General features: G+C 38.3%; 1 protein-coding gene across 7 annotated transcripts in view; it reads left to right on the forward strand.

The window, feature by feature from the left end:
• DENND4A (DENN domain containing 4A) overlaps positions 1 to 17040 on the forward strand; it is a 163261-nt gene that overhangs the window by 131562 nt on the left and 14659 nt on the right. For all 7 annotated transcript variants that reach the window (XM_064570277.1, XM_064570276.1, XM_064570280.1 and 4 more), the window contains 5 exons: positions 2497 to 3596; positions 8196 to 8385; positions 14719 to 14813; positions 16488 to 16663; positions 16758 to 16904. In XM_064570277.1, coding sequence (XP_064426347.1) covers positions 2497 to 3596; positions 8196 to 8385; positions 14719 to 14813; positions 16488 to 16663; positions 16758 to 16904 — 1708 coding nt within the window. The remainder of the gene's footprint in view (positions 1 to 2496; positions 3597 to 8195; positions 8386 to 14718; positions 14814 to 16487; positions 16664 to 16757; positions 16905 to 17040) is intronic.

Consider the following 17040-nt stretch of genomic DNA (forward strand, 5'->3'; position numbering starts at 1 on the left):
GGATGTCAGGTGTTTCTGGGGATATGATAAGGAACAACAAAACAAAAAAACAGAAACACAATCCAGTCCCTACCTTCATAGAGAAAGCAGGAAGGAGAGATGGGAAAACATTAATCAAATACTCAGGTAAATGTAAAAATGCTCTGAGATTAAATACTGTGAAGAAGGGCTGTAAGTTTCTACAAGAGCATATAATAAATAGATGTGTCCTGGGTTTGGGGGACGTTGGTCTGGGAAGACTTCCTTGGTGAATATGGTTCTTGAGCTTAGATCTAAAGTCTGCGTCAAAAACAAATAAGAATAGGGGTTGCAAAGGAGGAATTGAGAGAGAGCATTCCAGGAAAAGGGAGGCAATCTCTGAAAGGCTATGTGGTAGGAAGGGATTATAGAATGTTCTAAATCTGAAAAGGGGCTAGTATTTCAGCTAGGAATTCTTTCAGCTGTAAGACTGAGAAAATATGATTAGCAGTCACTTACACACGTCAAGGGTTTTTTCCTCAAATAAGAAATCAAAGGTAAACAATTACTCAAGATGTTAATTCAAGGGTTTTGCCATCAGTTCTCCGGACCTAACCATATTAATAATAGGACCACTGGCAACCTCATGCATCACCTGTCTGTGTGAGGCAGAAAAGATGGGGAAGGGGGCCACCAGCCACATCTATCCCCTTCTATCAGGAAAGGACAATTTTTCCAGAAACCTTCAAAAACTACCACTTTAACACTACTGGCCAGAATCATGTCATAGAACCGCCTGTCTCAAGGAATTTAAATAGCTTGTGGCTCTGTGTTAGAGGCATGCAGCATCCAGCATAGTTTGTTGGAATTAGCATGTATATGAACCTAGGATTGGACTAACTTCACTGTAAATGGCCAGGTAGTATTTTAGGCCATGCAGACCACATACTATTCTGTCACCTGTTCTTCTTTGTGGGTATGTGATTGTAAACGTAAAAACCATTTGAGTCTGTACAAAAACAGTCCACAGGCCAGATTTGGCTCAGAAGCATAGTTTGCCAACCCCTGGTATAGTATGATAACCAGCTTTATTTGTCTTCAGGCTGTAACATGGTTTTGACTTTGCAAGGGGACCCCCTGCACAGCTATTTAAACTCAATCCCAGAGTACTGTTTTAGGATTATAAGATTCCTCCAAGTCTTTGATGATATTTAATCTGTCAAGCAGAAGGTTTCCCAGAATTTTAGAAGAAAGTATACTTTTGGCTTTTTATGCCCTTAGTCATAAGGTGATAAAGGAACAAAGAATAGACTTTACCTTTCTGCCATGCTATTTTCCTTGTTAATGGTGTATGCTTATTACATTATTAGTTTGTAGGCTTTTATGGTCTCCAATATTCCCTTTTATGTCCTATCCTGTCCCTAAATGCATCACATGGCAGGAATTACCTTGTTATAGCACACTAGTTCTGTTGGATAAGGATATAAAAAGAATAGTTGACAATACCATACCTAGACTAATGCTTTAGAAGACTCCCACGTAATAAGGACAATTAAAGTGATCAGGAATCTAGCTTTCTGCTTTCAGCATTGGTACCTGAGTAATTTGGCAAAAAGCAGTGAAAGGTTTCTGAGTAGAAAATAGCCATTCACATTTAACTGGTATAAACTTGCAAACCATATGTAAAATAAGGGTAAGATTATTTAGCCACATCTATAGTCATAGGATTTGGAGTTTTTAAAAATAATGTTTATATGTGGATAAAGCTAACATAGCTGCCTTTTATTTGGCTTGGTTTAGGGTTTTGGGTTTTGTTTTTCATTTTTATAGGTAGAAGACTCATAGTCACAGGGTCATCTAGTTCAACCACAATTGTATAACCATTGTCTAATCAATTTAGTGTAATTAATATAAATTTATTATTAAATATAAGAAAGGTACATTTTTAAAAAAAATTTTGCGTACACACGGTGTTCCATTAGTTTCAGCGTACAGCGTAGTGATTCAGCTTCTGTCCGTATAACGTGCTTGCCGCAGGTGCAGCTACCGTCTGTCCCCATACACTGCTAGTACAGCATCACTGACCGTATTCCCTGTGCTATGCCTTTTAGTCCCGTGACTTACTTGTTCTCTGGCTGAAAGCCTGTATCTCCCACTCCAAGACAGGTAAATATTAATCTTAATTTATAAGCTTTGAAAAGCAGTACAGTACAGACAGCTTCTGTCTCAGAGCATACCCTTTATAGTTAGTCATGTCTGTTTTTGAATCCCACTTGCATCACTTAAGGACTGGGCGGGTAACTTTGGGCTAGCTAGTTCATCCCCCTGAACGTCAGTTTCTTCTCAACCCATAAGGATGTTGGCATGATTACAGTAGATAATGTGAGTGAAATGCCTAGTTATAGTGTCTGTCAAATAGCAGGCACTCAGCGAGTACTTGCTCTTATCATTTTCATTACTAGTATTTTAAATATTTAGGACATCTTATATCTGCGCATTACATTTTTCATGGCTAAAAACACCTCTCTTGTTTTTCAGAAAGCACCTCTGAGTTGCTCTTACTATCATCTTTTGAAGGTACAAATGAAACAGGAAACAGTCAAAGCAGGTGCTTCAGGAAAAGACATAAAAGTGAAAATGAACCTAATTTGCAGCAGCGACTCTCCTGGGGAAGCAGAAACCGCAATCTTAGTGGCGGAGTACTGATGGGACTTATGCTCAATAGAATCAACCAGGAAGCAAGCCCTGGAGATATGGTTGAAAAACTAGGAGCTGATGCAAAAATTCTTTCAAACGTTATCTCAAAAAGCACAAGACCGACTAGTCTTGATATCGGAAAGCCACCTTTAAGATCAAAAAGAGACAGTCTAGAAAAGGAATCTAGTGATGACGATACACCCTTCGATGGTCCTAATTGTTTGGCAGATAAAGTGGATTCTCCAGTTATTTTTGATTTGGAAGACTTAGACAGTGAGACAGATGGATCAAAAGTGGGATACACTGCTTCACAGAACCCCAAGAGGATTCAGCGTATGAGCAGCAGCTTTTCAGTAAAACCTTCTGCAAAAACGGACGTTGCCACAGGATTTGATCCCCTCTCTCTTTTGGTTGCTGAGACTGAACAGCAGCAAAAAGAGGAGGAGGAAGAGGATGACGAAGATAGCAAAAGCGTTTCAACGCCATCCGCCAGGCGTGACTTAGCGGAAGAGATTGTGATGTATATGAATAACATGAGCAGTCCTTTGACAAGCCGCACGCCAAGCATCGATTTACAACGGGCATGTGATGACAAATCAACCAGTAAGAAAAGTCCAACATTGGTCAAGGCGTGCAGAAGATCTAGCCTGCCTCCCCATTCTCCGAGGCTAATGAGACTTACCAAATCTAAAAGTTACACAAAAACTGAGGAGAGACCACGGGACAGACTCTGGTCTTCTCCAGCCTTCTCACCTTCTTGCCCATTTAGGGAAGAATCTCAAGCTGCATTAACCCATTCATCACCTTCATTTAATTTAGATACACTGCTGGTACCTAAACTAGATGTTCTAAGGAACAGTATGTTCACTGCTGGGAAAGGAGTTGCAGAGAAAGCCAGCAAGTGGTATTCAAGATTCACCATGTATACCACATCATCTAAAGTAAGTTCTCTTCGAGTTTTCTACTTTCCCTTTTACCGTCCTCCACCACCAAAAGTTCCTTCCTTGCAAAAATGTCTGTTTTTACCTTGCTCCTTAAACACAGCTTTACCAAAAAGGACTCTTTGGATGCATAAGGTCTGTAAATATCAGAATTTGAACTTGAATAATAAGTAATGAAAATTCACTAAGGTTATGTTTATAATACAGTTTTTAAAGAAAATGATTTGTAGCTGGAGTAAAAATCAGTGTTATATGAAAATGCTTACTGAGCTTTATTATTTCCTTCAAAGTGCAGATTTTTTTTTTCAGATAGTGTTCAGCATGCCTTCAAAAATTACTGGCTGACGTGGGACCTTTCCTCCTAGTGAGGATGGAGTAGCTTGCGATAGACCTATATACATATCCAAGAGCAAAAAGCTAAATGAAATACAAAGTATCTGTTTAAAGTAATCAGAGAGTTGTTAAAGCACCTAGAAAGCAGAGGTGCAAGATTCTAGCAGTGAATCGTAGTGAGGAGCCCGAAGTGCTCAGCTGCTTTCCCCTGAGGGCGTTTGTTGATTCTGAGCACAGAGCAAAGGGCTGCAAATCCAGGTTTTACCTTAGAGGACTGAGGAGAGGTGAGGGGGACACAGAGTTTTAGGATCTGGTGGAGCTGGAGAGACAAAAATCAGAGACTCTTGAGGGTCCTCAGATACACCAGTTTTTTTCCTTCAGGACATTTTCCTAGTACTGATACTGCATAAGACCGGAGGCTAAAAAGGTAAGCAGAAAGTCTCTGACAAATTAGAGTTTTCAGCAGTTCCATGGTGCTGGGAACAGAGTCACAAAGAGTTCATAAATTCCAGGGTGGGAGGTGGGGGTAGAAGCCAGGGGAGCTTTGGTAAACACACCAAGCCCTTTGTTGGAAGTCCCGCAGAGCCATGCCTTGGGAGCGTTGGCAAACCAGAGTTGGACTGCACCTGACCAAAACAGCAACCTAGGCTTGACTCAGCTCAGCCTGTGATTAGATGAAGATAATGAGCCTTTATCTAACACATGAAAGACTGTGTCCTTTCTGGAGGAACAGAGTATCATCTGGAGTCCTTATAATTTTTTATATATAATCTTTTATATTATTTAGTTAAAAATAGCTATACCAAGAGACAGGACCGTAACTAAAACACAGAAGAAAAGTTCAGGTGATCCAAGTATTTAAATTAGCAAGAGACTTTGAAATAATTTTAATATGTTCAAGAAAATCAAGGGAAAGCTGAAGAAAAACAGCTGCAAAGGTAGAAAATTTCACCAGATAATTATCTATTAAAAAGAATCAAGTATAAATTCTAGAACCGAAAAAGATACGAAATTAAGAATGCAGTAGTTGGATTTAACAGCAGACAAAACACAGAAAAAGAACGTTTGTAAACTAGATGGAAACTCAGTAAAAAATATCCACTTTGAAGCAGATTGGAAATCAAATGGAAAATAAAAAAACGAATGTGGGAATTAGTGAAAATGTCTAACACTGATGTAATTGAGTTCCAGAAGACAGAATGAGATAGAAAGAACATTTAAAAAGTGAATTGCCAAAAATTTTCCCAAAGTGATAAAAGATGGCAACTTAAATATTTAGAAGATCTACAAATGTCAAGCAGAATAAATGCAAAGAAAACCATACTTATTATGCATCTAATTTTAAAAAAGATGGAAATGGAATACAAAGAGGAAATCTTAAAAGAAGCCAGAGAAAAGAGCTTATCTTACCTTCGAATGGAACAACAGTAAGAAACTGCCATTTGTCTTCTGAACAGAAACTTTGATGTCAGGAGACCCTGGAAAGATACCTTTAGAGCACTGAAAGACAATAACTGCCACCCTATTTTCCTACACCCAGCAAATATCATCTTTAAAAATGAGGGTGAGGGGGCGCCTGGGTGGTTTAGTCAGTTGAGCATCGTCGGACTCTTGGTTTCAGCTCAGGTCATGATCTCAGGGTTGTGGGGTCAGGCTCCGAGCTCAGCGGGGAGTCTGCTTTAAGATTCTCTCCATCTGCCCCTCGCACATGTGTGTGTGTGTGTGTGTGTTGTGTGCGCTTGCTCTCTCGAATAAATAAATAAATCTTTAAAAAAAATAAAAATGAGGGTGAGCATCCTAGCTCCACTGTGGGAACATAAAGCCACTAAAGCACATCCCTCCTGCTGATTATAACTAATAACCCCAGACAAAATGCAAAAAAACAACTATCTAAGGATTCTGAAGAAGCAGGCAGATTGTGGGGAGGGATGCAGACAGAGGTGAATTCCCCATTTTCTTGTCTCATGCATCTTTGCCCCAAGAGCAGGTCCCCGTCACGGTGTGGTGTGGCAGCCCTGGCAGCTGAAACTTCAAGAGAAACCCTAGTTCCTGGACAGAGGAGCCAGAGTAGGGGGCATCTGTGGGCTGGAGAGTTTGAGGGACATCTGAGAGAAGGGGATTCCCAGATTCTGTGAATGGCCCGCACGAGTGTCAGCCTAGTCTTGAACTACACATAACATGGGATAAAGGTGAACCGGCAAAGACGAGTCTTACAGGACTAAACTAAGAATTAAGTCACTGCCTACAAAAATTGAAATACAAATTACAGTCCGAACATAACTTGGTCAGTAACAAAGCCTGCTATAACAAAAGCATCAGTGTTCTCCAAGAGATTATAACAGGACCCAGACCACACAACATAACATTCAGAGTGCCAAAATAAAATCCAGAATGACTTGATAAAGAATCAGGAAAATGTGACCCCATTCTCAAGGGAAAGACAACCCTGAGACAACCCAGTTGTTGGAATTATCCTGACAGAAACTCTGAAGCAGCTATTATAGCTAGATTCCCTGAAGTTAAAGAAAAACACATTTGAAATAAATGAAAAGGAAGGAATTATCAGCAAGAAATAGAAACTATTTTAAAAAACATGTTTTATGCTAAAAAATACCCTCTGAAATAAAGTCATTGGATGGGTTCAGTAGCAGAATGGAGAAGATAGAGGAAAGAATCCATGAACTTGAAGACTTGAGTAATAGAAATTATCCAATTAGAACAGAGAGAGAAGAGACTTTTTACAAAAATGAACAGAGCCTCAGAGATTTGTGGGACAGTATCAAAAGGAGTAACATATAATTGGAGTTCCAGAAGTATTAGAGAAAAAGATTGTGGTAGAAAAGATACCTGAAGAAATAAAAAATGGAGAAATAAACAAATAAGAAATAACTTCCCAAATTTGGTGAAGGATATAGATCTACAGATACAAGAGGCTCAGTAAACTATAGCCAGGATAAACTCACAGAAAACCACATCTACACACACATAAGCAAACTACTAAAAAGTGAAGATATCCATCTGCTAATAAAATAGCTGCTGGGAGGAAAAAATTAAAAAAATCTTGAAAACTGTTAAAGAAAAATGACACATTACCTACAGAGGAATAAGGATTTGAATAACCGTATATTTTTTCCACAACCCATGGAGGAAAGAATACACTGGAACAACACTGTGCAATTGTTAAAAGACCTGTCAACCCAGAATTCGATATCCAGTGAAAATATTCTTCAGGGGGAAAGGTGCAGTGAAAGCATTTTCAGATAAAAGAAGAGAATCCTGGCCAGCAGACCTGTTATATGAGATATGCTAAAGGAAGTTCTTCAGGCTGAAGAAAAATAATACCACAAAGAAAACTGGACCTGCAGGAATGAAGGAAGAACAGAAAACATGGTAAATAGTTAATATAAAAGACTACTTTCTTACCTCTTAAATAATTGCCCAAAACAAAAATTATGACATTATCTTATGGAACATTCAATATATGTACATGTTTTACAGTGATAAAGAGATCCATTCTGCCAATATTCATTATAGTTATGTTATTATATACCAAGAGGTACAATACTAACTTTAAGTAGACTGTAAATGACCGGGTGTGTATGATTCCTAGAGCACCCACTTTTAAAAATACAATGAGATATAGCAGAAAAGCCAGTACAAATATCCGAATAATCCTAAAAATAACACACACACACACAACATGACTAGAAAAAAATAAGTTGTATTATCTGGGCAGTAGAATTATAGATACTTAAATTTTTTTTTCTTTATACAAAAATTCATATTGACCAGATTTTTTTAATGTATTGTTGGTATAACCAGAAAAACATTTAACTTACACTTTGGTGTTCTCAAAAATGAAAACTGGAAATACATGTCTTTGAAACCTAGATTATTATGGAAAATAATAAAATGTAAACATACATGAAATTTTAAAAGAATAAAATGCAGTTCTAATGGTATCATCCTGGGCTGGGATTCACAGAGAGGAAAATGAACAGTAAATGAAGCTTCAAAGTCAGCAAGGGTATCTTACCAACAGGTATCTCTACTTTGATCCAACTAAAAATGCTATCTAAATGATTTCCCACCCATGTTTGTCCAAATTAGTAGCCCATGTAAAATTGGTTGTTTTCTTTCTGTAGATGTTATAATGTTGATTAACTGATCATCTGGGTGATTAAGCATTTCCTCTGCCTTAGGAGTGACATTTTAAATAATTAAATTTAAATATGAAGGAAATTAAGCTTATAATTATGTCCTTAGGATCAAAGTTCTGATCGTACCAGTCTTTCTTCAGTGGGAGCCCAGGATTCTGAATCTACCTCTTTAACAGATGAAGATGTTTGCCATGAGTTGGAAGGAGCCACTTCCTCCCAAGAGAGCAGTGCCACTTCAGGAACTAAGGGAATTGATTTCAGCAGAACAAGTCTGGAAAGTTCTGCCTCCTTAGAAGGTTTGTCCAGTTCGGTCATACTGCAGTTATATGTGGTACCTTTACTTTTTTTCCTTTGTTTTACTTTTGTAAAATATTCTCATGGCTCCAAAGTCAAAACAGTAAGAACCAAGGTACTTTTAGAGAGGTCTACCTTCCATCCCCACCCCTTCATCTTGTTTTCTCCCTGTGCCTAGAGGTAACCATTTTTATTTATTTTGGTTTATCCTTCCGTTGTTGTTTCTTTAAAAATATAGGGATATGTGAGTGAGTGCTCTTACTACCTCCTTGTCTTCTAACTCAGAAAGTAACGTACTTTCCCGCTCCTTGTGTTTTTCACTTAACAATATATCCTAAAGATCATTCCATATCATCACATTGCATTGTCCCTTACTCATTTTTACGGTTGCATAGTTAATCATCTGTGGATGTATCAGAGTTTATTTTATTTTAATTTTTTTAAAAGATTTTATTTATTTATTTGAGAGAGAGAGACAGAGAGAGAGAGCACATGAGAGGGGGGAGGGTCAGAGGGAGAAGCAGACTCCCCGCTGAGCAGGGAGCCCGATGCGGGACTCGATCCAGGGACTCCAGGATCATGACCTGACCCGAAGGCAGTCGCCTAACCAACTGAGCCACCCAGGCGCCCCAGAGTTTATTTTAATCACTTCCCTACTGATGGGCATTAAGTGTCTAGTCTTTGACTATTATAAATGTTATGATGCATATATGTCATTATATTTTTGCCAGGGTTTCTTTGGAAGATACAAATTCTTGAAGTGATATTGCCAAGTTGCCTTCCTCGGGGATGTACTAGTTAGAATTACCACTGGCAGTATATAAAAATACCTATTTCCCCACAGCCTTGTCAACAAAATATTTCTGCAGACTTTAGGGTTTTTGCCACCTGATCAATGAGGACTGTATTTCAGTTTAGTTATTATTTATATTCCTCTTGTAAATTGAGTACTGTTTATATGTTTAATGACTATTTGTATTTCTTTTTCTATGGACTGTCCTTTGCCTACATTTTACTTGTTGGTCCTTTTTTTATTTTTAAGGTTTATTAGCTCTTTTTATATATAAATATATACAAATATATATATATACACACACATTGTCTCTTAGGTAATTGCCAGCTACTTTCTCCAATTTTGTCAAGTTTTTGTGCATGGTTTGTTTTTTTTTTCCCCCCCACACAGAAGTTTTTAATTTTATGTCATCAAATTTATTAGCGCGTCCCTACTGCTTCTGGATTTGGAGATATTAGGAAAGATGTCCCCTTCCCTAGGTTCACCAGTGTTTTCTTCTGACACTTCTTTGATTTTCTTTTTAACATTTTCTGTAAAATTCTCTGTAAAGGACCGTATCTTAAATATTTTAGGTTTTGTGGACCACACACCTCTCTGTCACATATTCTTTTTTATCGTTTTCTTTTTCTAACACTTTAAAATGTAAAAACCATTCTTAGCTTGTGGCCATACACAAGTGGATTTGACCCCCGATTTAGATATTTAATCCATTTGAAATTTATCCTAGGATATGGTGTGAGGAATGGATGCATTATAATACTTTTTTTTAAATTTTATTTTATTATGTTATGTTAATCACCATACATTACATCTTAGTTTTTGATGTAGTGTTCCATGATTCATTGCATATAGCACCCAGTGCTCCATTCAATTCCTGCCCTCTTTAATACCCATCACCAGGTTAGCCCCTCCCCCCACCCCCCTCCCCTCTAGAACCCTCAGTTTGTTTCTCAGAGTCCATAGTCTCTCATGGTTCGTCTCCCCCTCCAATGTCCCCCCCTTCATTTTTCCCTTCCTACTATCTTCTTTTTTTTTTTTTTTTAAACACATAATGTATTATTTGTTTCAGAGGTACAGGTCTGAGATTCAGCAGTCTTACACAATTCACAGCGCTCACCTAGCACATACCCTCCCCAATATCCATCACCCAGCCACCCGATCCCTCCCACCCCCCACCACTCCAGCAACCCTCAGTTTGTTTCCTGAGATTAAGAATTCCTCATATCAGTGAGATCATGTGATACATGTCCTTCTCTGACTTATTTCGCTTAGCATAATACCCTCTAGTTCCATCCACATCATTGCAAATGGCAAGATTTCGGGTTTTTTGATGGCTGCATAATATTCCATTGTATATGTACACCACATCTTCTTTATCCATTCATCTGTTGATGGACCTCTTGGCTCTTTCCATAGTTTTGCTACTGTGGACATTGCTGCTATAAACATTGGGGTGCACGTAGCCCTTCGGATCACTACATTTGTATCTTTGGGGTAAATACCCAGTAGTGCAATTGCTGGATCATAAGGTAGCTCTATTTTCAACTTTTTGAGGAATCTCTATACTGTTTTCCAGAGTGGCTGCACCAGCTTGCATTCCCACCAACAGTGTAGGAGGGTTCCCCTTTCTCCACATCCTCACCAACATCTGTTGTTTCCTGACTTGTTAATTTTAGCCATTCTGACTGGTGTGAGGTAGTTATCTCATTGAGGTTTTGATTTGGATTTCCCTGATGCCAAGCGATATTGAGCACTTTTTCATGTGTCTGTTGGCCATTTGGATGTCTTTGGAAAAATGTCTGTTCATGTCTTCTGCCCATTTCTTGATTGGATTATTTGTTCTTTGGGTGTTGAGTTTGATAAGTAAGGCAAGGGAAGCAAGGGCATTATAATACTTTTTGATGTGCACCTCTGATCTTTTAAAAAGCTTTTATTGTAGGGACTTTCAAATGTACACAGAAGTAGAAAGAATAGCCCAATGGACACCCATTTACCCTTTACCCAATTGCAATAGTTATCAAAAAATGGCCAATCTTGTTTTATCTTTCCCCCTCCTGTAGTCCCACTATTTTTTCCTTGCCCACTGGATTATTTTAAAGTAAATACCAGACAGCATATAATTTTATTCATCAATACTTCCATATGTAGCTCTAAAATATAAGGACTTTAATGTTTTATATTGTTAAAAAAATGGAATTCAACCAAGTAAATCTGAAGATCTAACTGGCTTTACTAAACAATTCATGAATCAGGCAGCATCCCATCTAGCAAGTAGAGGGGAGCTCCAAGAACTGTACAAAATGGACGGTTTTTATAGAAGAAGGGGAGGCAAGAAAGTTATTAGCAAAAGAGAAAGCTAGTCCAGGCAAAGTCACTTTCCCTTAGGGGGAAGTGCAGGGGGTGTATCATGCAGATTACTTCATCTTCCTTTGCGAGATGGAGAGGGCCCATGTTGCAAACTCCCAGGCATTGGTCAGAAAATTCCTGACTGATTGGTTAAGACTACACTCTGAGGAAGTTGAAACTGCAATTAGATTAGGTGTTAAGCCCCTGTTGGGAACTCAGCCTAAGTGATGCCATTTTAGGCCAGTGGTTTTTCTTTTCAAAAAAAATATTTAAACATTTTTTTAATTATGTATTTGATAAACATTTTTAATTTTATTAATGTTATGCATGTAATGTGTACACTTTTATGTATGTAAATACATTTCAGAAATTGAGGACACATGAGTAACCAGCACTTAGATCAAAACACAGAACGTTAACAATATCCAGAACCTCTCTCATGCACACATGTGGTCACTGCCCCCTTCACAGATAAACATTCTCTTCTAACACTGTGTTAGCATGGTCTGTTTGGTACACGTACACTATGTATCTTTTGTGAAGCATTCATTTTTTGAAAACATAATTGTAATGCTATTACATTTTTTAATGTTTTGATCGATATAATACTTTATATCAAATATTTATTTAGTTTAAATTTTCACAGTTATCTCATAAAGCTCCTTTTATAGGTGGTTTGTTCAAGTTGGATCCAGATAAGGTCCCCTTGTTGCATTTGGCTGATATGTCTGTTAACTTCCTCTTTGTTCCCTCTCTTTTTCTCCCCCTTGTCATCCATTCATGAAGAAATCGGGTGATTAGCTCGCCTCCCCTTTTTTTTTAACATACAAGAGCAATTTGTTATGCTAAGAGATAAACCTCACAACCTGATTCATATTTATAAAGTGAATATTCTGTGCTCTAGATTAATTCGATGTAAAAGGGAGGCTGCCCACATAAATGATTTCATTAGTCAAGCCTGATAGAAGGTACAAGAAAGCAGTTCTGAACTAGCTTTAGCAGAGATGGATTACAGAGGGTTGTGGGGAACCGTCCAGGGAAAGTACTGCAATTACCACCAGCTGTAAGCAGCTTACAGGTTGATGTTGGCTTCAGCCCTCTCTGTCCCTCTCAACCCATCTGTGAAACGGGCCTAGGACCTGTGGTGGTAGTTCTAGAGCTATCTTTTTTTACCACTGTCATTTATTTACTGAAGCAATCAGGCCATTAATCTGGATTATGCTGATTGCATCCCTATGATTGTGAAGAGAGAGAGGTTCTTTTCTCACGGAGTTGAAGAATGAATCTTGTGGACAAAGGAGAGTGAGTAAAGTGATAAAAAGTTTTATTAGGCAAGGATACAACAAAAGCTCTCAGGAGTGAGAGGGGTCCCACCAGGGTTGCCAACATGGGCCTCCACTGACAGTCTTTTATAGAACTGACCAGGGAGCTTGTGGCCTTAACATTCTTGTGACATCTTGGTTTGAGTAAGGGCTGGTGATAACATCTTTAATGGCTTACTTCTTCTTTAGGGTCTCCTTATTCTTTGTTGGTCACAATGTGACTGCCGTTAAAGACCCCACCTCTGACGCCCAGGGCAGGGTGGTCTGGTTTGTTCCCTTATCTCTGGTTTTGTTATGCCTCAGCATTTCTGGGATTTCTGTGAGCCCCCTACCTATCTCTCCCTACCTAACCCCGTCTGTCCCTTACTCAGTGAGACCCTTCAGATGTATACTTGGGGGATAATTGCCAACATGTATGGGGTGGGGGGCAGGTAGAGATAAAGGAAGTGTCCAAAGGAATTTTTATATGTTAAAGTAGACTTACAGGAGTGGGGGGGCGGGGGGGGGGTCAGGTTAGGATTACCTTTTGCCCTTAGCAAAGTGTCACCATCCAAGCAGTTGGGTCCCTAAAGGAATGTCACTCTGCCCACCGCAAGGACTTGTCAATGGGTTGCAAGTAATAAGGAAATTTAATAACTTTTCTTCTGCCTTTTGGTGTTTAACATGTTTTTTCCTGTCTTCTCTATTTCTTGTGAACTGGAAGTTTATCCCATTACTTATTTTTTTACCCTTACTTTATAAAAATATGTGTTTATGCATAACATTTAGTAACTACTGAGAAAAAAGAAAAAGAAAAGGTAAATTACCTCTAGTTTTATTAACAAGATATAGCCATTGTCAACAATTGATGTGACCACAGAACTCCCCTTACTTTTTGTTGTTTTTGTTGTTGTTTTAATACCTACTAATATCCATAACTCATAAGAATATATTTGGAAATTCTCTCCTCATGTTTAAGAACAAGATTACTGTACCAGATCTTAAAAGATCCTGAGAAGACAGAGAATTGCCAGTAAATCTTTTTATAATTGGAAATAAAATTCGCTATTTTATATGTTTTATTTTTTTTTTTAAGATTTTTTTTTTTATTTATTTATTTGAGAGAGAGAGAATGAGAGACAGAGAGCATGAGAGGGAGGAGGGTCAGAGGGAGAAGCAGACTCCCTGCCGAGCAGGGAGCCCGATGCGGGACTCGATCCCGGGACTCCAGGATCATGACCTGAGCCGAAGGCAGTCGCTTAACCAACTGAGCCACCCAGGCGCCCGCTATTTTATATGTTTTAGACCTTAGAACTAAACACATTCTTGTTTTTTTTTTTTTAAGATTTTATTTATTTATTTGAGAGAGAGAGAACACATGAGGGGGGATAGGGTCAGAGGACAAAGCAGACTCCCTGCCGAGCAGGGAGCCCGATGCGGGACTCATCCTGGGACTCCAGGATCATGACCTGAGCCGAAGGCAGTCGCTTAACCGACTGAGCCACCCAGGCGCCCACACATTCTTGTATTTTAAACATGGAAAAAGAGAAACAGCAAATTAGTAATTAAAATAACTGGAATGCCTTGTAGCCTGTACCCACAAAGTATGTCATAAGTGAGTGATGAGCCCGTACCCACAAAGTAACTTCATAAGTGAGTAATGAAGCTAGGGCTTCCCACCCCTAGCATGTGGGAAGCTGTAGAATCAGAGCACACTTCCTTAAGTTTGTAGTCAAAACAAAAATGTGTGCCTTTTTTGGTTTTTTCTTAAATTACCTTTGCTATTTTGAATAAAACAGTTGGACATTTTATCAGAATTTATGGAGGTAAAAGATTTTCATATCCTTTCTCATTCATTGTAATGGTTTTGCTCTTTGTTTTTTAATAATGAACAGGATCCCTGTCAAAGTTTGCCTTACCTGGGAAATCAGAAGTGGCACCTTCCTGCAACACAAGTAATACAAATATCTTCCAGAACTATGCAATGGAGGTACAGTTTTAATCCGAAGAGCGTCTTCCTGTACTACTTACACTACTTTTAGAACTTATGTTCCTTACGTATTCATGGTCAGGGGTAGAGTAACAAAAAGTTCAATATGTAGCTTCTGAAAATTTCAGAATGTATATTGCAGCTGAATAAACGTAAAATAGCCAGTATTTCAGAATACCAAAGTCATACTACTTCATCTCTGTTTAGGAAAGTCCCACGCCTCCTTCGGGGTTTATCAACGTACAAAAGCATTTCCATTTTCAGTATTTCTAGTTTCCCTGATTATCTCTATGTTCTTTTTGAACTTTTATTTCACATTTGAACCTCTTAAAAACCAATTCTGCTATGCAAGCACACTTTTAGGATGAGGGGACATGGAGCTGTTTTGGCATTTGTGTCCCCTTTGCCCATCATGTTTTTCATTTTTTGTATCAGTTTGACGTGGCTATCTGCTGGAGATGTTGCTGGGTGTCTCTTTTTTTTGCAGTGAAAGAGTTACGCTTTTACACTTTAGAAGTTTTCCCAAACTTTTGTATAAAAATTGCTTCCAAATACATCTGTGAGTGTTGTTGCTTTTTCAGGCCAGTTTGTATAAATTTGGAAAATAGATTTGCTTGTAGCTGGAAGATAAATGATGAGCACAGATATTACAATTGATGAAGTTTCTCATGGTTTCAGGAATTTCTATATTTTATTCATGTAGTGACAGCATTTACATTCATCGATAGCAACACTTCTTAAACTGTCTTTAGTGACAGACCAGGGTTTTTTTGGGATTTTTAATTTCCAGTCTGTCCTGGCTGATGTTCTTGTGAAAATGTGTATTGATTACAAACTTAGATATTGCAGCAATGACCAATTGCTTTAAAGGTTTCTTTCTTTTTTTTTTTTTTAAGATTTATTTATTTATTTGAGAGAGCGAGAATGAGAGAGTACATGAGAGGGGGGAGGGTCAGAGGGAGAAGCAAACTCCCTGCTGAGCGGGGAGCCCGATGCGGGACTCGATCCCGGGACTCCAGGATCATGACCTGAGCCGAAGGCAGTTGCTTAACCAACTGAGCCGCCCAGGCGCCCCTGCTTTAAAGGTTTCTAAGTCCTCTTCTCAATTTCTTTACTCATCACAAATCGAAAAGAGTTTGTGGACCCACACTTGTCTGGTGACCACACTATGAGTAGCACACGGACCCATAATATGTAATTATTATATGTAAAATATGTACATATTTTATGTATATATGTACATAAATTTTACATAATATGTAAAAATAATACCTATTTTGGGTATTAGCAAATTAATGCTTGGGTTTACTTTTTCACTAATAAAACCATGGCAGGTTCTGTAGTAACTATAATGGGTAAGGTTTCCTTTCTTAAATGCAAGGTTCCCTTTCAGAGAAAAATTTTGAAATCGATTTAGCTGAATGTAATCTATTTTTTGTTTGTTTGTAACTTCTGAATCCTTCTGACTTTTAGTTTTCTTTTTTTTTTTTTTGAGAGTGAGTAAAGCGACAGAAGTTTATTAAGTGAAAATACAGAAAAAGCTCTCAAGAGTGAGAGGGGTCCTGAAAGGGTTGCCTGACTTTTAGTTTTCTAATAGATTTATGGATTGAAGTGGTTTTTAATTCATAATATCTCCAACAGGCTCGCTTTATAAAGTGCTGTTTTTTCCCACAGGTTCTTATCTCAAGTTGTTCTCGGTGTAGAACATGTGATTGTCTCGTCCATGATGAGGAAATCATGGCTGGCTGGACAGCAGATGATTCAAATCTCAATACTACATGCCCATTTTGTGGCAATCTTTTCTTGCCCTTTCTGAATATTGAAATAAGAGATTTAAGACGGCCTGGAAGGTAATGATTTGTGCTTTCTTTTTCCTTCATGTTTAAGGATCATATTTCCTAGAATATCTCTTTTCTCAAAAAGTTCCTTTAATTCACATTGCAGGTACTTTCTGAAGTCAAGCCCATCTACAGAAAATATGCATTTTCCATCCTCCTTTTCAACTCAGACAAGGCAGTCTTGTATCTCAACATCAGCCTCTGGTCTTGACACATCTGTTATCTCTGTTCAAGGGAATTTTGATCTCAATAGGTAATTATAATTATGTGGAACTATATTTTAACATGTATTACACATGTTTCTGAAAATGACAGAAAAATCAGCTGACCATTTAAAATTTCTAGGGGCACCTGGGTGGCTCAGTCAGTTAAGCATCCGATTCTTGATT

The sequence above is a fragment of the Mirounga angustirostris genome, unplaced genomic scaffold (assembly GCF_029215605.1).
Source record: "Mirounga angustirostris isolate CCGP_5_RB_7025 unplaced genomic scaffold, mMirAng1.0.hap1 SCAF_9, whole genome shotgun sequence".
Taxonomy (NCBI): Eukaryota; Metazoa; Chordata; class Mammalia; order Carnivora; family Phocidae; genus Mirounga; species Mirounga angustirostris.